This window comes from Geotrypetes seraphini, chromosome 2, assembly GCF_902459505.1.
Source record: "Geotrypetes seraphini chromosome 2, aGeoSer1.1, whole genome shotgun sequence".
Taxonomy (NCBI): Eukaryota; Metazoa; Chordata; class Amphibia; order Gymnophiona; family Dermophiidae; genus Geotrypetes; species Geotrypetes seraphini.
The window spans coordinates 435,309,545-435,332,851 of record NC_047085.1 but is presented as its reverse complement, the minus strand read 5'-3'; the positions used below and the strand labels follow the sequence as shown (position 1 = coordinate 435,332,851).

Sequence of the window (23,307 nt, the reverse complement as noted above, 5' to 3'; positions counted from 1 at the left end):
GCCTCCCATTTTAAATTGGATTGCACCACCAGGCCTTCATGCAGAATTCATATGTTCAGCCATCCTATAATAAAAACCTGCCAATACAAAAGATTCCTTGACAGAACACTAGCCTTCCAAGCAAGTCAACAAAACGGCTGGCTAGGCATCATCATCAAGCACTCCTCATCCTATCTTAACTTCAGAAAACAAGTTAAAACCAACTTGTTTAACCGATTTGTAACCTAGAACTCTTAAATCTTCTCCTGAACTCTTATTCACATGTATTCGATATTCCCACATTGTGTAACCAAAGGCTTTGTAACTTCTTCAAATTTTTATTGTAACTACTTTGATCTCTTGGTATTGTAACTACTTCACTGATTGTCCAGCGCCTCTTGTTGGAAACCGCCTCGAACTATCATGGCTTTGGCGGTATATAAAAATAAAATTATTATTATTATTATTAAATGGTGCTGGAGGTTTTTAGCCCAGGCTGGTGAGGTAAATGCTCCTATCCTCATAGGAATTCTATGAGCATCAGCACATTTACCCCACTGGCCCATGCTACAAAAAACTCTTATCATTGTTTAGTTAAAGTTAAAATACATGGCAGCTCTATCATTTCATTGAGAGAATTTGTGTGATAAAACTGAAAGGGGGAATGTATTAGCTGCTTTGAGAATGTGAACTTGAGAGGTGCGGGATTCTTAGAAGGAAAATCAAGAATTACACTTCTACCTCCGTATTCGCTGTGATAAGGGATTAACAGAACCACAAATACAGAAAAACCGCGAATAACTTTTTCATTTGCTATTTGCTGTTTTCTATTAAAAACCATCATGAATATGGTGAAACCGCAAATAACATGGAGGGAGACCGGGCCTGTTCCTGAAGGAAAGGCAAAACACAGCAAAGAAAGTGCTGGGAATTGGTGATTTTCTCTGTAAATGCTTGGAATCGGCGATTTCTCTATGGAAGCTGATGTAATTTGGGGGGAGGAGCCAGCAAGCTAAAAACTGTGAATAATCAAAACCACGATTGCTGAAACCGTGAATACGGAGGGAGAAGTGTTTTCTTTTTTTTACCCCCCCCCCCCTCTTTTACAAAGCTGCACTAGCGTTTTTGGTGCCGGCCACCACGTAACAGCTCAGAAGCAATACAGTACTTCCCCAAAATTCGCAGGGGTTCCGTTCCAGGAACCCCTGTGAATTTTGAAAAACCGTGACTGCAGTTTTTCACCTGTCAAAAGGCAGGGGAGACAGGAGAGGGCAGCTGGAGCGCCAGTGGGAGAAAAAAATCATTTGCGGTCTGCTCCAACTGCCTCTTCCTGTAATAAAGTCGGGCTATACCAATCAGCAGCTGCATTGACATGCAGCTCCTGATTGGTATAGCCCGACTTTACTACAGGAAGAGGAGGTTGGAGCAGACCGCGAATGAGCGAGTCTGTGATTCGTGAACTGTGAATTTGTGGGGGAACACTGTATATCATGTGAAATAAAGCTGTAAAATAAATACTGCTATGTTCCCTCTAAGCTGAGCACATGAGCAAGCGCTTATAAATCTTAAGAGCGTCACTCACAAAAATACTTGCAAACATTGTTGGGTTTTGGAACTTGTTGCTCACACAATGCTTTTTTTGTTTGTTTGTTTTGTTTTGTTTTTTTTAGAACTTTTTGCTTTTATGAGAAAGAACTTGCCTGCACTAGCGAATCCTTAGAGGGAGCATTGATACTGTTAAAATCAAGTCATAAATTACAGACAAAAGCCATAAAACGAATAAAGCCAAAAACCATAAGCCACAATTATAAACCATACAAGCATGTGTAGAAATATATATAACAACTAGTGTAAGCCTAAAATAATGAAATAAAATAGGAAAAAAACTGTAACATATAGGACCCATAATATAGGCCAGTGGTCTCAAACCCGCAGCTTGGGGGCCACATGCGGCCCACCAGGTAATATTTTGAGGCCCTCGGTATGTTTATCATAATCGCAAAAGTAAAATAAAAGAGTTTCTTGATCATATGTCTCTTTAGTTTTAAATTACAATATTATTATTAAGATTAGCCAAAAGGAAAGATTTATAAACTATAAAGAGTTTTACCTCATGCAAAATTGTCATTTCTTTAATAAGACATTAACTACTTTTTCTGAGGCCCTCCAAGTACCTACAAATCCAAAATGTGGCCCTGCAAAGGGTTTGAGTTTGAGACCACTGATATAGGCTGATTTGCAGGTAGATATGATTCGCTCTCCTAGAGGGCATTCCTAAACTTTGGGTGGTAACTAACAGAGATTTTTTAGCCCAATAGCCCCTTTATTTTTACTTTCTAATGCAGTGGCTTAATGGAGAGACATGAATACTCATGTAAGAAAAAAGCCTGATATAAATATTGAAACACTGCACATTTCAGGAAAAGGTTGGATACACATAAGCCATATTAAAACTCAGTTGTACCTTTGGGCATTGTCCTTAACAGATTCATAGTCTCGGTGGTTAATGGCCAGCTTTTTTCTAGAAAAGGTTGAAGCCTGGCACCAAAATCTACTGAATGTTATGAAAACAAATGCTATAAGGATAACCATTTCTGTGAAACGGAACAGTTCTATGGCTCCGCCTCTTCTTTCTCGATTCCGCCCTCCCAGCCCCAAGTGGCACGCCCACCCCTCCTCCCTTTCCTTCCCCCAGCCCCACCCCCTTAGATCTTACTGTCGACTGATGCTCGCTGCCACTTTTTGCGGTTTGCAGCTTTTGCTTGGTTTGTTAAACCGGGCAGTTCGGGACAAGGGAAGACACAGCGGGAGACTTAGTCTCTCTTTCAGTCCAAACCTTCAGTGAGCCGAGAAAGGGCGGATTCCAGAGCAAAGGAGAGTCGGGATTGCTGCAGTCAGAGCGGCCTCGCCTTGCTCACCCGAACTGCACTCTTCTTAAAGCGGCCGGGCTGCATCTGACAGCTGATTTCTTGTTCTTTTTGGGTTTTGGTTTTTAAAATTTCGTGTGCCACCTGCGACCTGTCCCAACAGGCTGAGAAGATGAACCCCCCGTGCGCCCGGTGCGGCAGGGTCGTTTACCCCACGGAAAAAATCAATTGTTTGGATAAGGTGAGGACTGAGGAGCGCTTCACCCGGGCCGGCTGACCTGCTACTCTAATGAAAGATTTCACACAGACACATAAGGGGATTATAGTATGTATTTGTGCCGTTTGAAAATATGGGACATCCATGTGAGACCAAAATAAGACTTCCCCCCCCCCCCCCTTCCTTTCTCCATTATGATAGAGGTTTGCTTGCAGGCATTCTCCTCTGCTTGGGCAAACTGGCATGAATATAATAATTGTATTCTTGGAGACTGATCACCTTAAGAAAAGAGGCAGCAGCGTGACAGTGGACCTGGACATACTGGGGTTGACGCATTGCTAAATAAACACAGAAGCGGGGAGTTGCTATTGGTAGCATCTGGTTGAGGGATCGCCCACTTCCCCTCCCCCCCCTGCCTAGTCACAGCTTTTGGTGTTTTTGCCCGGGGGGGGGGGGGGGAATTGCATAATCCGAAATGTCTTGGGATTTATCTTGCCAGATTCTTCACTTTGCATCACTCCACTCTACCTGCAACTGGGACAAATAATACAAACCCCATAGGGGGGATTATTTTCCAGTTAGGTGAAGTGATGCTCTTGGGCTGGAAATCAGCTCCATGCTGTGGTGGTTTTGTGCCGGCAAGCAGCCTTGATAATAAGCACTAACATTTCAAAAATGCAAAATTACCTCTCCCCCGGCAGAAATGAAGCAGCTTGTACAATGATTTGGGTGCGGATCACTCACTGGCTCCTGTGGTCTTGATTTTGTCAACCCTCTCCCCCCTTTGAGCCTGGAAGGAGCAGTTGCGGAACAAGCTGAAGGGAAGGTTGCAGGATCCGTTGCCCTAGGCGAAAACATCACCTTTGCATCGCTCTCAATTAATTCAAGACCTCTAGGCATCCCCCGAGAGCTTGATAAACTCAATAATTATCATCATCTCATTGCCACATCTCCCAGAACACTCCTTCAAAACGCATAATTAGACATTATCATTTAAATATGACTCTTTATTTACGATGCACCTCATGAGGGCAATTTCCAAAGAGCCATATATCTGGTCAAATCAGCTGTTTGGAAATTTCCATCGTTGCAGTGCATCAAAGTCCAGGCTGACTGTTCTCTAGAGTCCCTGTGGTTTTCAGGACTGTTACTTGCTTCCTCGCGGGAAGGGGTAAAACACGGACCTCGCAGATCTAAAACCCCACGTCCTTAAAAATCTGAGATCCGTGCATTGACAAGTCCGCCTTTTAGTTTATTCCACTGCTTTCCCTGCACGCTCAGCAAAGGCCCCCGGCTCTACCTTCCCTAATGGCTAAGGAAGGAGGAGGCACACCGTGGCTACTGGTTGACAAATAGCTGGGGTGTTTGGGTGGGTTAAAAAAATGTGTGCAAAGGTCTGCAGTGCATCTGACCTCGTGGACCTCACGGATCTGAACTGCACATCCTTAAAAATCAGGTCCGCGCCACTTTTAGTCTCAGCATAGGTTAGGATCCATCAGAGCTAAATTGTCATAGAGGTCTGTCGGAGCCAGAGACTACAAGTGGCGCGGACCTCTCCTCGCTTCCCTCCTACTTCTCCCTTCCCTGTAGCTTGCTGAGCAGCTCTGACTCTCGGAAGCCTTGCCAGGTGCAGCTCAGCTAGTCGGCCTGAACTCGCAGAAACTGTACCCCCCTCCCCCATCCCGTTTCTTCGAGCAATGCTTTTTTTTTTTTTAAATTGAGGTTTCTTTTTCTGTCGGCTTTTGGCTCATTTCTTTTAAGCAACCCCCATCCCCTTTATTTCATGGCCTTGCATTGGAGGAACTGCAGGGACCTTTTTTTTTTTTTTTCTTTGATTGTGGGAGGCGAGAGGGGCTGAGTCTCAATCGGGGCTATTTCCAAGCTTTGGCAGCGCTGCTCCTCCCCCTGCAGTGTAAAAGGAACTGGACAGAGCTGTCGGCGGGGCTGTGGAGTATTAAAACATCCGCTTTGGGCCGCTGCACTCTTTGCCGGGCTTTTGGCTCGTTCCACTGCGCAGCCCGGGAGAAGGGACGAAGCAGCAGAGCGACTCCTCTCTTCCCTGAGTCATCCCCACACCTTCAGTGAGCTGAGGAAAGGGCGGATTACAGAGCAAAGGAGCTGGGATTGCTGCACACTTCCTCTTAAAGCTTGCTGGTGCCTGATGCTGAAGTGACAGCTCTCGGGAAGCTTTGGTGTTTTCTTTCTAGGGGACCATTTTTTTTTTCTCTTCTTTTTTGGGGGTTGGTTTGCTTGTTTATTTGCATTCCTTTTGTGACCTATTCAAAAAGGCTGCGAGGATGAACCCCCAGTGCGCCCGGTGCGGCAGGGTCGTCTACCCCACCGAAAAAGTCAACTGCTTGGATAAGGTGAGTGCTTCGCCCATGCCGGCACCTGCTGCTCCACTGAAAGGGGATTTCTCGATAGACAAAAAAGAAAAAAAGGAGGAAACCTTATAATGTACATCTGTGCCTTTTAAAATATGAAAACGCAAAATGGTGACTTAACGCAACTAAAGGCTCCTTTTACGAAGGCGGGTTAGCGGTTTAACGTGCGTAATATCGTGCGCTAAACCGCCAGACGCGCTAGTCGCTACCGCCTCCTTTTAAGCAGGCGGTAGTTTTTGGCCAGCGCGGGGGTTAGCGCGTGATGAAAAGTCACGCGCGTTAACCCCGCTAGCGTGCCTTTGTAAAAGGAACCCTAAATTTGTTTAGCAAGGTCATAATAAGAAGATATTTTCTCTCCTCCTTTCCCCCCTCCCACCCTGGGCAATAAAAGTAACGGGCAGAAATTGGCTTAGGAAAGCTTTAGAAGGCACTTATTTGCAGGCATGATGGCTTGTCCTCCGGTTCACCAAGATGACATGAATATAATAATTCCCAGACTTGGATCGCCGGAAGGAACGAGAGGCTGCTGTTAGTGCCAGTGCTTGACAGTGCCACGGTGCTGGACCTACTGGTACTGACGCATTGCTAAATAAAGGCAGGAGCGGGGAGTTGCCTTTAGCTCCTGGTTGAATGGGCCACCCTGCCTTACCTAGTGTAAAAAAGAGAAAGAAATGCTAAACCACGTTACTGTCAATGAGAAATGTGCTTCCCCGCTCCCTTTTGCCTAAGCACAGCTTTCCCTAGGGAGATGAGAAAAGATCTCTATCTAATGACTAAAGTTTAGTTTCATAAAGTCCTTGAATTATCACTTGGCACCACTCTTCTCCCTGGAACTGGGACAAATACTCATAATCTCCTAAGGTTTTTATTTTCTTGTTGGGGTGAGCGTGCTGGTATGCAGCGATGCCCTTTGAATGGAAACCATCCTTTGCTCTGGAGGTTCAGATATGGTTAATGGCCCTGATTGTTTCACTCAGAAACTCTAGGCGATTATCCAGTATCCTGAAAACCGTGGAGACTAATAATATTTGTGAAAGAGATTTATTCAGCTAGGGAGAGTTGGAAGCATAGGTGCTTGAATACTCTCAAAACTGACTAAACTCTTTCACTGTGTGTGTGGGTGTATGGAGGGAGAGGAGATAAATTTTGCACTTTGACTAGTTTTAATAGGACTGCTCCAATGGTCAGTAACTTGATTTAAATTATGGATATATTTGATTTCATTGCTTTTTGGTTCTTTGTGAGTCCATCCACTTTTTCCTTTTGGAGAATTTAAAATCAGGTAAGTACAAATTTTGAGTACTTGTGTCTTTTCTTTTCTATTAACATGGTTATGGCCTTTTTTTTTTAAACCAATAATAGAACCAAAAAAGAACCTCATTTGTGAAAATGCTCAACAAATAGAAATTATATAGGTGTTTATTATATGATAGTTTCAGTATACCAGAACTCAAGATAAATGAGAAATCCCCATAGAATCTCACAGAACTTTGCCAAACAAGCAAAAAATGTCCAGGGTCTAATACATCTTTAATTCTTTATATATACAGTCAAACCTCGGTTTACAAGTACCATGTTTTGCAAGATGAGCCAAACATTTTCGCAAATCGTGACTCGCAAACTGAGCATTAACTTGATTTACGAGTTCCCCCGCCTGCAAATGCCGCCCCCCCCCATGAACCGGCATAGCCCCCCCTCACAAACGCTCACCCCCCCTGCGCAAACCAGCATCCCCCGCCCAAACTGAAGGCTTACCCCTAATGTGGCACCGGCATGCAGCACCAACCAATAGGAGGTGCCAGTGCCGGTGCCGGTGCCCAAAGATCCTGCCTCTTCCCAGATTGGGCCTTGAGCATCTACGCATGCTCAAGGCCTTCTGGCTCTCGTTCTCTCTGAGAATATTGTGTACAATTCTGGAGGCTGCACCTTCAAAAAGATATAAAAAGGATGGAGTCAGTCCAGAGAAAGGCTACTAAAATGGTGTGTGGTCTTCGTGATAAGGTGTATGGGGACAGACTCGAAGATCTCAGTGTATACACTTTGGAGGATAGGCAGGAGAGGGAAGATATGATAGAAACGTTTAAATACCTATATAATATAAATGTGCATGAGTCGAGTCTCTTTCATTTTAAAGGAAACTCTGCAATAAGAGGGCATAGCATGAAGTTAAGAGGTGATAGGCTCTGGAGTAATCTGAGGAAATACGTGTCCCGGAAGAGGTGGTACCGTGTTTCCCTGAAAATAAGACCTACCCCGAAAATAAGCCTGTCAGGAACACTTCAATCCGGTTCCCCCTGCTGGCCCCCTTCCGCACAGCTGAACTGCTGCTGACCCTCCATCCTTCCCTCCCCGCCGACCGCGAGCGAGCCCTACTTTCAACCGAAGCAGCATCGGGCCAGCAGCACTCTAAACAGGCTGCTTGGCCTTGTCCGTTGAAGATTTCACTCTGCTGCGTTACTGATGATGTCAGGGATGGGAGGGTGGGAAGGATAGAAGGTGAGCAAACTTCTGCACAGGGAGATTGGAGGGAAAGAGGGGAGGAAAGATGCTGCACAAGTGGGAGAGAGAAAGGAAAGGGGAAGAATTGGGGTGAAGGAGAAGAAGGGAGAGATGATCATGTGCATACCCCGAAAATAAGACCTAGTGCCTTTTTTGGGCCCCAAATGAATATATGACACTGTCTTATTTTTGGGGAAACACAGTAGAAACAGAGACTGTGTCTGAATTCAAGAGGGCCTGGGATAGGCACATGGGATCTCTCGGAGAGAGAAAGAGATAGTGGTTACTGTGGATGGGCAGACTAGGTGGGCTATTTGGCCTTTATCTGCTGTCATGTTTCTAAGTTTGTAGTGAAGTGAACAGAGAAAAACACTAGTATGGAGTTGTACTAAATGCAAACATATTTCTTTTACAGTATTGGCATAAGGGATGTTTCCACTGTGAGGTCTGCAAAATGACTCTAAACATGAACACCTACAAGGGATATGAAAAGAAGCCCTACTGCAATGCGTAAGTGTTGTTCCTCATGTCAGGTGTGGCAGAAGTGTGTAGCAAGAGCACAACAGGTTAGGCAGATTTTCAAATCCATAATCATATAGTTTCTGTTCTGCAAAATTGGTTCGCCCTGTTTTGTAGGTGTGGTGCAGTTAGTTCTCTACAGCCCTACAAGGACTTATGTAAGGCTTTTGTTTTGATTTGATGTTTGCATGGCTCATAACATGGCTGTTGGAGCGTTTAATTAGAGGAGTGTTTGGAAATCACTTATTCACAGTTTAAATGCAGTTCTGTGTGTTTTTAAAAAAAAAAAATCTCTCTGGAGATAATATGGTCACATAAGTGATCTGGCAGCAAGTCAAGTACATTAAGGCTGAAAATTAGGAACCACCTATCGTTCCTGTAAAGACTTTTAATTTGGTATGTTTGGAGAAAAGGTTTTCTGTTCTGCATCATATTGGGCCCCTATTACGAAGCTTCGTTAGGCTCTTTTAGTGCCAGTGGCAATGATAGCTCCAATGGTCATAAAATTCCTATGAGCATTGGAGCTAATACCATAGTGGCCGGTGATTAAAAAAAGCTTAATGCAGCTTTGGAGAAAAGGGTTTCGGTTCTGCATCATATTATTTGTTAGAAGATAGGAAGAAAAATAAACCAGATCATTAGCCTGTAAGAAAGTGACATAAACTAAGTTGTGCTTGAGAGGGAGAGGACCTTCAGATAAATACATGGAGAAGCTTTATGTACCTCCCCAGTGTAATATTAAGATTATTCACTATCTGAGTACTGTATTTTTACACATATACCTCTAAATTCTGTATATGGTGCCTTAAGTTGTGCGTGCAAATTGGTGTGCACAGCTGATTTGCATACACAGTTTATCAAGCTGCATTAGAGGTTTTTAGCATGGGCTGGCGAGGCAAGTGCTCCAGCATATGCCCTAATCCATTGATGTTTTTTGGAGTGATGCATGCGTAGAATTCCTGTGAGCACTGGAGCATTTACTGCGTGGGCCTGCACTATAAACCTCCAGCGCAGCTTGATAAAAGGGGGCGTTCGTTATTTAACAAGCCTAATTGATGCTGATACGAGTAATTGATAACTGACACCTATTAATTGACACTAATTGGCATTGAGAAGTTATAGGCAGTACTTTAATAGGCACATTTTATAAAGTGGTGGATGGCATTTCCAGTGTGTGAATCTGAAAAGGGGCATGACCAGGGGAGGAGCATGGGCAGATTTATGCACATGGTTATAGAATAAGCCTGATCCATTCACAGCTGGTTTTCCTTGGTCTAAATCAGGGGTAGGGAACTCCGGTCCTCGAGAGCCGTATTCCAGTTGGGTTTTCAGGATTTCATGCAAATAGATCGCATGCATATTCAGTGGGGAAATCCTGAAAACCCAACTGGAATACGGCTCTCGAGGACCGGAGTTCCCTACCCCTGGTCTAAATGGTTGTATCTAAAAGTTGTGACATACACTGGCACCAAGCATGGTTCTATGTATGACGCATGCCTTATATAGAATTGCGCTAAGTGCCTTTCTAGTTGGTGCAGAATTTTTTGGTACTATATATAGAATCGGGTCCATAATGCACACACTATAGATTTTGTTTGCAAAGGTTTTGGTCCACGCACATTATATGCATGTGTGCATTATATTTATGTATTTTAAAGTTTTGGTATTTTTTTTCTTTTACTGGTTGCATACATCACTCCAAAAAAACATCAACGGATTAGGGCATATGCTGGATGCAAAATTACCCAATAAATTCCTTTCTCTTACCTTGGTAACAGCTGTGAAAATCAAAATGTGTGCTACTGACTCTTTGGGGTTCCACCATGTGTTATATCCGTGTGTTCTCTGAATGGAGTCATCAGTTCTGTCTTATGTGATAGTGTGTTATACACGTGGGCATACTAGATACATTTAAAAAAAAAATCTTGAATATGTCACTTCACATTTCGTGTGTGTACACGTTATATGCATAGATGTGTAATTTGTGTGAAGATATAGTATCTGTCGGTCATCTTGAGAGATGCTTCGTCTCTGATTCTTCTGTGCTCTCTTGCAACTTTTACCTGGAGGTCTCATAGTATTCAGCTAAGAATAATCATTAGGGTTATTATTGCTCCATAGCAGTGGTGTTCCTTTACAGGGCCTTTAACTGAAGTGCACTTATGGAATGAAAACATTATGTAAAACCTAGATAAAAAAATCCAGGCACACATTGAGTATCGTCTCTTAAACTACTATGTTCAAGATTTCAAAGTGATTTAAATGGCCAATATTCAGCACTTAACTGGCTAGGATAACTGCATAAACAGGACTGCATAAAACACAGTCCTGTCTTTATATGGTCCTTTGCAGCTAGATAAGTGCTGAATATCTGTCCACCTATGTTGGGATATTCAATGTTGATGCCTGAACATGGCCTGGCATTGAATATCTTGGAATAAAACCTGTGGTTTTCAGCAAAATGCTGATGGCCACCAGCTGAATATCTATTCCATAGTTTATTAAAGTTTGATATACCTCTCTCCTACGTAAGCCATTTATAGGCAGGCAGTTTACAAAATGAAAATAGAGGTACTGGGAGAGTGAGGAAATTTAGCGAAGAGAGGCAGAGCAAGGCAAGTACAGAAGAGAGAGTAGAAACAAATTGAACAGGGAGCGGGGATTGTTTGTATACAGAAAGGCCTAGGAAAGATAATTAATTTGCAGACGAGAGAAAACACAGGGAGAGACAGGACAGGAAAGAAGAAGCTGGGACTGTGAGAAAGTCTGCAGGGAACAGCCATAACTTCCATGATGCATTGGGGTCTCTTCTATAGTGGCTGACATGAAATAGTAAAGGGATTTATGAAAGTGTAGCAGCAGCACAAAGATCGCTTCAGTGCTTTTCGCCATTGCTAACAGTTTGGGAAATAAATCATTTGGAGCAGATACAGCTTCTATTCTGTTGTCATGTAGTTCTAGAACTCTTGAGTGCTCACCCTGCATTCTCATTACACCCTGCATGAGATTATGACAAGAGTCTGGACCAAGACTTAATGTGCAGATAAAAAAGGAAGTGGATCTCTGGAGCCAGAAAAGGCTTGGGTGGGCCAGAAGCAGAAGCAGCAGGAGAAAGGGGGGATGGAGTAGGGATTACACTACAGTAACAGTTCTCTGCTTTGCTCCATGCTCACAACTTACCCTCCACTTCCCTGCAGGCTGCTTGGGAAGGAGGTACTGATGCAGAATGGCCTTGCTTTTCTGACTTCTTTAAAAATAGTAGTCCAGACCAGGCTACAAATTAAGCCTGGTCTGGACCACTCTAAAATAAAGAGAGTTGGTATTTTTAGGTGCAGGTCATTGGCTAATGGTGGGTGTGAATGAAATTGCATTGGGAGTTTTCTGTTGCCACAGAATGTTTCTGTTGGAAAGGAAAGACAAATTATGCTGGTGGCGCTGAGGGGGGAACCTCAGAGGTAAAACCTGAGGCTAGTGAGAGGGTGTCATGTAGTGGGCACCAGAGCAGCAAATACCAGGTAGGGGAGAAAAAAGTGCCTAAGAAAGTTCTTATGCACCTTTTTTATGTTCTTATTAAGTTTCAAGTTTTATTAGTGCTTGATAAATCGCTTATTGAATATCTAAGCGATGTACAATTCAAATAAAATAGAAAGACAAATACAATGACTTTAAATAAAAACATACTGGGTTAACATACATGAATCGTGAGGATTGGGGGGGAAAGTTACAATATGTTTGTAGAAGAAAAAATACATTAAAGGGAAAATAACTCAAGGAAGGGGAAAAATAAAATTGTAGGATGTCAAGCCTAGGGGCAAAAAATTCTAAGTCTGGGGGTCATATGTTAAAAGCATCCTTGAAAAGATAAGTTTTTAAAGCTCTTTTAAAAGAAATGAGGTCCTTTACGTCTCTTATGTACTGGGGCATAGAGTTCCACAAAAGAGGGGCAATAATTGAAAACATGTCTTGTCTTCTAGTTCCAATTATTTTCAGGGATGGAACTGTTAATAGATTGTTTGAAGCTGATCGGAGGGTCTGTGAAACGTATGGAATGAGCATTCTAGTAATGAACTGGGGTTCATTATAGGTCATAGATTTGAAAACTAGCAGTAATATTTTGAACGAAATTCGATGGATAATAGGAAGCCAATGAGAGTCTATCAGCAGAGGGGTGACGTCAAATTTTTTTGCATTGTAAATTAGTTTGATTGCGGTATTTTGGATAATTTGTAACCTCCTTTTTTCTTTTTGTGGTATGTTAAAAAAAAGGGAATTGCAGTAATCGATTTTGGAAATTATCAACGAGTGAATCAATATGTTGATGGACTTAGGTGTAAGGAACTTGGATATAGAACGTATCATACGTAATTTACAAAAACATGATTTAACTGTATTCCCTATGTTTTCATGAAATGAAAGCTTGTCGTCCACGATAATACCTAAGATTTTTAACGATGAAACGGAATCTAAGGGAATGTTGTCTAGGACAAAGGTAGTATCCAATGAAATGTCCTTTTTCCAAGAGAATAGCATAGATTTTGTTTTTTTGATATTTAAGGCTAATTTGTTGGTGTTAAGCCATTTTTTATTGAGTCTAATTTATTATTGATTGTCAGTATTTCGTCTGGGTTTCCTGGATCAATGGGGTGCAATAGTTGGATGTCATCAGCATAAGCAAAAGCAGTAAAACCGATAGATTAAGAACATCAAAAGAAGGCTTTCTCTTGATTACTTTTCTGATACTGCATCGGTGATAAAATTTTCTTATTAATTGTTCTGTGAATCAAAGCAATGTGTTGTTATATATGATATTTTGTAAGCTGCCTAGAATTCTGGAGATATTGCAGTTTATACATTTTTAAATAAGGAAATAAAGGGGGGAATTCAGCAAAGGGAGTTAAGTTTGTTAGCATGCACTAACTGCTAAAGACGCCCATTATATTTCTATGGACATCTTTAACGGTTACTGTGCCTAGTGCTCTTTGTTGAATTCCCCCCTTAATGTATGTATGAGTCCCGTGAGAAATGACGGCAGCCATTCAGGGAGCGGCACGGGCCCAGGCTGGAGTGCAAAAAGCTTGCTCCTACCTTGTGCGCCGCTGGCCCCAAAATAATGAGGAGGCAGCTGTCCAACAAGGGAGGGGCAGGAGCGTGGAAAGCTCGCTCCTGCCAATCACTGGACCACCAGCATTTAAAGGTGCCGGGGGCTGGTACTGCCTACCACTTAGACCTGCCCCTGTCCTGGCCTACCACTAGACGGGGTGGAGGACAGGGTGCAGAGCCTGGTAGGGAGAGGGGCTGGCTGCATAGCCTGGTAGGACAGGGAGGGAAGGGGGCTGGGTGCAGAACCTGGTAGGGAGGGGGGACAGGGTGCAAAGCCTGGCAAGGAGTGTGGGGTTGGGCGCAGAGCCTGGCAGGGAGTGAGGGGGGCTGGGTGCAGAGCCTGGTATATATTAGTACACAATTTGGTTCAGAATGTTTTTTTCTTGGTTTTCTCCTCTAAAGCTAGGGTGCATCTTATGGTCAGGTGCGTATTATAGTGCGAAAAATACGGTACTTTCTTTCCAATAGTTATCGCTTTATGAAGAAAATATTGCAGCCCTTTAGACATGGGCTTCGACATGCTATAATTCCCAAACAAAAGAGTAGGAGAGGTCATTAGCTGGTGATTTCATTGGCAGCTAACAAAAGTAGTAAAAATTAAGGAAAAAGGTAAACCACAGTAAACAGGTACTCAAAAGGTTAACCCACCAGGAGAAAAATACATTAAGTAAATGAAGGAAAGGATCTCAGAATTGCCACTCCATGGATAATAATAAAATTAACCAACTCAGGAATTGTGGCAGGAGTATCTTTCATAGATCCAAAAACCTTCGTACTAACAATGTGTCAAATTATAACACGTTTTAGAAAATTTTCTTTCATTTACTACTTGAAATATTTTTTTGTTTTTGAATTTTTCTTTTTATAGAATCAATAAATATGAGAACCCAATAGTGCAAATAGCTATAAACAGATCTCTTTTTTATCTATATTTGTGCAAAAAACTTTGTGCAAATAGCATTCTTAGAATTATATTGAAAACAAAAGCACTTATCTGTTTAGCTTTTGTCATCTAGCGGTATTGATCAAACAACTGCTAGAGCCCCTTCCAACGGGGACCCGTTTCGCCGCTAAACAAGCGGCTTCATCAGGGTTTTCAAAGTTGGGCTGAAGCTGAAATCACAAAAAAAGAAGAAGATATTAACTTCTTAAAGATAATCGTATATAAAATACCAACTTATCTACAAAACCTTACGTGTAGCTTTATCGTTAGAGAAATTCTATCACAAAGCTATATTACAAAATGGCGCTTTTATTGACTGAACGCCAACGCCTGCGCAGTGAGAGATAAAGCATACTCGTGTTCTCATTGGTTTAAAAGTTCCCATTACTTTTTCAAACAGAACCCAAAAAATTTAAGGTGAATGAAAAAATTTAAATGGATTTAAATGAAAACTGACCAATCCATAACAGTATTAAGACCAAGGGGATGCATTGTTTTTAAACGGTGAATCCACCTAAGCTCACGCTGTTTAAGTCGTTTCACTCTTGAGTTCTTATATTTATTGATTTTATAAAAAGAAAAATTCAAAAACAAAAAAATATTTCAAGTAGTAAATGAAAGAAAATTTTCTAAAACGTGTTATAATTTGACACATTGTTAGTATGAAGGTTTTTGGATCTATGAAAGATACTCCTGCCACAATTCCTTAGTTGGTTAATTTTATTATTATCCACGGAATGGCAATTCTGAGATCCTTTCCTTCATTTACTTAATGTATTTTTCTCCTGGTGGGTTAACCTTTTGAGCACCAGCTAACAAAAGTAATCAGTTCAGTCCAAAAACCTTTTACTGTGAAGCAATGCCAAAACATATGTCCCAATTTGCCCAAAAGGCCCAAATGTGGTGATATACAGTATAAAGTCTCGGTAAGAATTTATATTGGATTTCACATAAAGACGCCCTATCTGGGATGTTGGAATAACATTTCATACAAACATGTATTAAATCCTCCGATATATTAGTCTGCAAATCCTCTGACCTGCTTTCCTCCAGCACTTTATAAGATGTTGGAGGTGCCGCCTTCCAAAGTGCTGCATGATGACAACTGAGAGACACCTTGTGCAGGGATCCAAGAGAGTATAAGGTAGAAAGACGTTCCTGTTCCTCCTCCGACCAGTGCTCCTTAGACAGTGACTGCAAATAATGTCACAACTGCAGTTAAACAAAAAGATCCCGTTGCCGGAGTCAAAATTCCTGCACTAGGTCCACAGAAGATTTCATAGTGCCATAGTTAAAACATAGAGCATATGCCTTTTCTTTCCCATTCCACAAACACCTTGTTGTCCATTCCAGGCTGGAACTCGGGATTATTCCGAATGGAGAGATAAGGGGTTATGGAGGACGATAGCTTCAAGAAGTACCATTTGCAAGTGGTACGCAGGAGATGCAGTAATATATAATCCTTAAGACACACTGATAACTCATCCGGGGAGGTATGTAGAAGCGCTCTAAAACGAACTGACGAGTAAACCGTTCACGCATTCCCCAATCAGAGACGTCAAATGAAAAAAACTGTACGATGGCCTACTAGCCACACAAGCAGCAAAACTAGACTACCAACTCTCCAATTTACTGATAACGACCCCAGACTTCAAATCTTTCAGAAAAGAAATAAAAACCATGCTATTCAAGAAATCATTGAAGACAAACTAACACCACAAGACTTGTCCCAATTCTCTGAAGTAACCTGCTCTCCTCTTTAATTTCTCTGGAAATGGCCAGATAACTCCTTTTGGAATCTGCCTTGAACCGCAAGGTAATGGCGGAATAGAAATCACTAATGTAATGTAAAGTTGAGTTTCCACATTAGTAATAGAAAACAGTGCAGATTTTCAATACCAGTCATTAAGATGTCTCATATTGCTAGCTACCATAATATATTTTATATTCAGTAGTCCAAGCCCTCCCTCTATCTCTAGGTTGCATCGCTTTAAGGCTTTTTTTCCCATGCCACAAAAATTTCTGGATTAATCTATGCAAATGTTTCTTATCCCTCCGAGAGAGATACAAAAGCAACATTTGAAATTTGTACAACCATCCCAGTATTATCATACTGTAGACATGAACACACCCCAAAAAAGATAAGGGCAGCGACTGTCACAACTCTAATTTATGTTGTGTATCCTGTAGCATAAGAACCACATTCAATTTATAAAGCTCCCCCAGCCGTGTAGAGATCATTTTGCCCAAATACTTCAATGCATCCTCAGCCCACGTCAAAGGGAAGTCTCCCCACTACTTCTCCTGGGCCTGAGCCATCACTAGTAAAACCTGAGATTTTTGGTTATTAATGGTAAAGTCTGAGAGTGTTCCATATTCTTGAGCCAATTCGAGAAGGAGACTCAAGGAGGACTGTGGGGCTTAAGAATACAAAGCAGATCGTCTGCAAACGCTAACACCTTGAACATGGTTCCTTTAACAATAACTCCTTGGATACCCTCCTCCATACGAACCATGCATAACAAGGGAGAGAGTAGGCAACCCTGATGAGTACCTACTCGTATTGGAAAGAATTGTGAGTAGGTGCCATTAACAAGCAATGAGGCGGCTGGTGATATAACATTTTAATTTCCTCTAAAAATCATCCAAAGATCCCCACATATTCCAAAGTGTGAAACAGGAACTGCCAATTCACTTCATCAAAAGCTTTCTCAATGTCTAAGCTAGCCAATATAGCCGACACTTCACACGGCAGCATTCCTGAGCCATCAACAATTTCCTAATGTTGATCACCGAATCGCAGCCCTTTACAAATCCCACCTGATCTTGGTGTATCATGGTGGGAAAATAATTGGGACAGACGTTCTGCCAGCCTCTTAGAGAGAAGTTTAAAATCAATATTGATTAGTGATATAGGCCTATAAGCCGCTGAGGTGTCTAAAGCTCTACCAGGTTTAGGAATAAGACATTTTAGAGCCTCATTATCATACAACAGGAGGGATCCCTTCACTTTACTCACCCCATAATAATCCAATAAAGGTTTAGAAAGCTGACATTGCAAGATTGTATACAATTTTTCTGTGTAGCCATCAGGCCCTGGAGCAGAGCCACATTTCACCGCTCCCAAAATAGACAATAATTCCTTAGGCTGTATAGCTACTTTCAACACCACTACAGCTGCAGGTGATATCCAGGGCATCATGGACCTTTGAAAATAAGAATATATTTCAGAAAGATCAACAAACTTTCTGTGACAATAGGACTGGGAAAAGTGAGTATGTAGTATCGCAGCAATTCTGGAAGTGGCTGTTTAAGATACCTCTTGCCCATCTCTCATGGTTGGTATATTTCGAGAGCCTCCTTTACTCTTCACTAGACTAGCTAATAATTTCCCCACTCTATGGCCATGGTTATGAAAGTTATATTTGCAATATATGAGCTTCTGCATAGTTCTTTCATGTAAGAGAGTTTGTAATGGCACTTTAGTGGTATGCCAAGTTTCCAAATCACTCTTAGACTGCAATTGGATATACTTTCTCCCGGCTTGATACAACTCTCGTTCCTTCCAACTGAGATGTGTTCTGGGAAAATTGTTTATTGCGTGCAGTCACATGTGCTTTAATATCGCCCTTAACACTGCCTTTGCTGCCTCCCAGTAGTGCATAGCATCAGTGGCCTGGGCCTCGTTGTTATGAAATCCCATCTCCTCTCCCTTTCCTGTCCTTGTTTTTTTTGGAGGGGGGTTTTATTGTGAGCCCTCGAGGACCAGAAAAATACCTACTGTACATGAATGCACATTACTTTAATAGTCTTTGAACTTGTAGATTTCTTATATACCACCTATAAAGTGGAAACAGTTTGACACCATCAAGACTGCCTTGATCAGGTTATCCTGTCAAAGTTTTAAGCCATGGGTTAAACAAACCACCGAGAAAGATCTCTGTGAGAGTTAGAATTACTTTAAATGCACTAGAGAGGTTTCTGATTGGGAATCCTCTATAATAAAACCCTAACCGCGCATGCGCACTTAAAATGCCGTGATCCCTGACTCCGTGTTGTGTGACTCCGTGGCCGTGTTCGATTTGCGTCGAGTGTTGTGTGCGTGCGTCGGCTTGCGGTATGTGCGGCGGTTTGAGCGGCGCCGAGAGCAACGGCAGAAGGGTGTCCTTCAGCCTGGATGAAGCGAACAGGGTGCGGGTGCTGCGAGGCGTCCGGCTGCTACTGCTGCACAGGGAAGTGGAGGGGGAGAGGGAAAGAGGGCTGCTTTTGGGGAGGGGGGCAGGTAGCAATCTTGGTTTGCTCAGTGGGGGGGGGGGAGAGACAGAAGGGGGCCACGGAGAGACAGGCAGGCACAGTAACAATAAATACATCACTTATAAACAATCAATTGGTACATTACATAAATTCTTATCCCCTCCCCTTTCCCATCCCTCCCCACCATATATTCCATTATCATACAATATATGTAATAATAAAATACCCCCCTCCCTAAAATTTTTGTTTGAAATTTTCATATAATATTGAAAGTGGCGACACTTATCAATGCCTAAAGCCGGTACAGCAAATTACATATCATTTGTTATGGATATTCCTCTTTCCTTAGATTGAACAAATTCTACCAGCTGTTTGGGTTAAAAAAAAAAGGTAATTCTTGGTTTGATAGGTAACAAAACATTTTACTGGAAATTTTAACACAAAAGTTCCTCCCATGGCCATAAGGCCAAGAATTCCTTTCTCCATTTCTGGGATTTTTGAGACATATCTGGAAATATACGAATCTTAGAACCCAAAAACTGATCATTTAAATATAATCGTACTATATAAATCCCTATCACTTTCCAAAGCTAAAGTAACTTAACAGAGTTCTCCTTTCTGTTACAACCTCCAGCGAGCTCTCCAAGAAGGCTGTTAAATCCATATCCTCCTTTTTATCTCCTTGATTTTCATTGGGAGTAGAAACTCCTACAGAATTTTTTATCTGAAGGTAATTAACTCTGACAATGGGAGGTAAATTTTCTAGTGGAATAGATAATACTTCTCTAAAATATTTCCTAACCATCTCAATAGGAGCAATCACTGGAGATTTAGGAACATTTTAAAGTCTCAGATTATTTCTCCTTAATTGGTTCTCAAAACTCTCCATTTTCCTTGAAATATATTATCTCTCCTTCACCAATTCTATCTCTATTTGTTTCATTTCAGAGAGTTTTGTCTCCAGTTTCTCTACTTTGTCTGTTAAGTGTGTAATAGTCAGTCCCTGTTTTTCCATTTTGGAAAAGATAGTCCCATAGTCAGTTGATAATGTAGAAAAAGATAGTTTTTAATTGGCATCCATAACAGATATGGCTTGCCACAGTGCTTCCAAATCTATCTTTGCAGGCTTTTCCAATGCCCCAAACTGTATGGTGGAACCTCTTGAAGCACCTCTCACCTCTGTGCTGGGGCCGGGTCTTTGTTGGTCATTTCCCTGCATTCCTTCTCCTAACGGGACAAGTGCTGGGCTCCCTCCTATGCCGAGGTCTGAAGAATCCAACTCCGAAGTCGTCAGCTCCAGCTCGCTTCCGGATTGGGGTAGTATCATCTGCTGCTCAGGGCTCAATGACGCCCTCTCTGTGTGCACGGGCTCACCCGATATAGTCAGATTCTCCCTCGAAGTAGGTATTGAAAGGTTATCCGAGTGGGGAAAATACCTCCGTAATCGTTGTCTGCACCAAACGCTGCTGGGCTACCGCCACTGGAGGGTTATAACGGAGGGCTCCCTTTCTCTTCCCCATGTCTCCTGACCAGGGAAGATTATCAAGCCGCGTCAGCCAGGCAAGGTAATGGAGCTCCCCGCTCAGGCGTCCGCTTCCGACGCCATCTTGATTTTCCTTACCCCATAGTGTTAGTAGGATCTTACTCTAAGGGCTCCTTTTACAAAGCTGCGCTAGCGGGGTTAACACGCGTGACTTTTCATCACGTGCTAATCCCCTCACTGGCCAAAAACTTCTGCCTGCTCAAGAGGAGGCGGTAGCGGCTAGCGCGTCTGGCGGTTTAGCGCGTGCTATTACGCACGTTAAACCGCTAGTGCAGCTTCGTAAAAGGAGCCCTAAATGACTCATGATTGTAGTGCTGCAAAAGAAGTTTCCACCAAGTATTACATCAGAGGACACAAGTAATCAGACATGTGAAACAAGATACTACTTTAAAGCATACAATACAGTGAAAAAAGCAAATCTGCCCCAGTGAAGAGGAGGTTTTAGATCAGGTTGCCATGTTAAGCTGGAAAAGTGTAGGCTGGGGACTGTGGAATAAGATCAGATAATGTTTTTCGTGGAAATATGTCACCAACCGGCTCAGGACAATGGGCCCTGAGCGGCTGGGACAAGGGAGTTGTGCTCTTGTGAGCCGCGGAGGGCGGCACAAGGAAAACTAATGGAAGAAAAATACTGCCACACCAGATAAGTGTAGTCGCTTAAATCAATTCAGAATTTATTCTTTCACTGGAGCTTAAACAAAAACTCGGTCAGGATGTTTCATGTGTTTAGAAGATAGTCCCCAAACAATGGTAGCAAGAAACAAAACAGCAAACTGTCCCAAAGTGGAAATGTTCAAAAGTTCAAGTCTATTGGCTTCAGCCCCTACTCGTTTCCAAGCAATGAAAAACAAAATATTCAAAATACAAACAGTTCTTGAATTGACTACCACAGCACTAGTCAGAGCAACGGCTGTGACTTACCCAGCTGCTAGAATGCTGGGCAGGTAGTGCGCTTCACGTGTTGATAAACTGCCAAACAGGCCCAATAAGCTGCGTATAACTTTCATGTTAAATGCACCCCTATGAGTCACCCCCACCTGTTGCCACGCTGCTCTCAAGGTGGGGTCTGCCTTCTGCTCCGCCTGAAATGAAGGAAAAGTCCGCAATACCTGCCCTGGGAGCGAAGGGACCTCCTGCTGCTGTGAAGTGTGGGTCAGTGCCCGCCTCCGTTGCCATTTTTGACGTTTTACTTGGGCCCCGGAGAGGCAGGCCTTTTTCCTACCCTCCTGAAACAATTCCCCTTGAAATGGGAAGGTATTCCCCAGTGTCTCTTCCGAAGTTGCCTTCCAAGGGAAGTGGTAGAAGTAAAAAAAAAAAGAAAGTCAAGAAGACGTGGGATGAGTTCAGATGATTCAAAATTGTGAACAGAGATTAGTGGGGTTATGTATTACATCAGGAAATAAAGTAGGCAGACTGGATAGGGCTTATGGTCCTTACAAGTATCTAATTACAGTGATAGAAAATAAGTTGCTCTACCCTCATCTTCATTGAAATTCTGCTGTACAATACTTTCTCCACTGGAGGGACCCCGCTAGAGATTATGCAGGTTAAGAAAAAAGGTGGAAAAAAAAAACCTCAAACAAAATCTAGCAGTCGCTTACATCCAGTAATTCAAAGCTTTCTCAAGTCATTTCACTGGCATAAAATAACTCCACCAACAAACCACATCAAAGTCTGGAAAAACCCTCCAAATGCACAAAAAAACGGACTTATCTGCTCATTCGGGACACAGTCCGTCAAGTCTTTGCTGCTATCAGTTTTCAATGCCAGTCCTCAACTTCACACTAAAACGTGCTCAATAAACTGTTGATTAATTTTCAACTTGGGTAATCAAAGACATCAATATGAAGCACCAACAACCCAGTAAATAACACTAATTACTACTTTTTTTTAACCATATATTTAAATATCCAAACTTTTTTTTTTTTTTTTTTGCAGAATCCTCAATCCTTTTGTGTATCTTTCATGCATGGATAGCACAAGCCACTTTCTTCACCGGATCCTTTTTTCATTTAAATTATTTGTGCAAACACACCCACTATAGATAATATTTTTAAAAGAAATTTACAAGAATGACTTATATTAAGTCAAAGGAGTACCTCCACCGACATGCCATGTTTCAAATTCTTTTCATCAGGGTTGAGGCTCCCAGCATGAGATTAACAAGTTGTTCTCAAGTCACGCTCCTATAGAATCCATTAGGAACTGACCCTCAACTTCAAGCACAATCCAACATAGTCCCATTAGAAATCCCTTCAGAGTATGTTTCTTTGGTCCGTGTGCTTTGCTGGTTTGTAGAATTAAACACTTGGAAATTCTAATATTATGCCAATGCAAAAAAAAAAAAAAATTTTTACACAAAGTTTCTTTTTATATGTTTTTCAGTTGCATTATCATAATTGAGCAGTGATAAAGGCACATGTAATAGACCACTTCTAAATGTTAAACTAATACACAAAAATGTTGACCCTCCTTTAAAGATGAGCTCGCTGTGTGAGTTGGATGAATGGTGAGAAGCCAGCAGATGGGATGGAGGCCAAGCAAAATCATTTTTGAATCCATGAGACAGTGGGAGAGATCTTTAACTCAGCAGTAAGTTTCTTAATGTAAATTAAAAGTATTGCAGCAAAACAATATTAAAACCTAGCGAGAAAACACTGAGATGCTGACATAGCAATGCTGGTGTATCTAAGTGCTAGTTTTGACTTTGTGCTGAATAGTTTCTGGATAACATATTTAAGGGGGGGGGGGCATTTTTCAACGTAGGCTATCTTTAAGACATGTTATTTTACCACAGGTTGTGCTATTTTAGTAATAATCCCATTTTTAGGGTAAGAAAACCAGGAGACAGCCAGTCCACTAGATCCACTGTGTGCCAAAACAAAGAAGCAGACCAAATAAGATCCAGATGAAAGGTCATTATTATTCCTGTGTTTTTAATAAAGTCCTTTAATTTGAATCTTGTTTGGTTTGCTTCTTTGTTTTGCTATATGGAGGGTTCC

At 42.0% G+C, this 23,307-nt stretch overlaps 1 protein-coding gene across 3 annotated transcripts in view; it reads left to right on the top strand.

The window, feature by feature from the left end:
* The first annotated feature begins 2,672 nt into the window (after positions 1 to 2,672).
* Positions 2,673 to 23,307, top strand: part of NEBL (nebulette) — a 513,560-nt gene continuing 492,925 nt past the window's right edge. The window contains exons 1-2 of one of the 3 annotated variants that reach the window (XM_033931321.1): positions 2,673 to 3,087; positions 8,362 to 8,456. In XM_033931321.1, coding sequence (XP_033787212.1) covers positions 3,019 to 3,087; positions 8,362 to 8,456 — 164 coding nt within the window. In that variant the 5' untranslated portion in view covers positions 2,673 to 3,018. Of the gene's footprint in view, positions 3,088 to 5,113; positions 5,430 to 8,361; positions 8,457 to 23,307 lie in introns of those variants that run through there. The other 2 variants (XM_033931319.1, XM_033931322.1) reach the window with 2 other exon arrangements.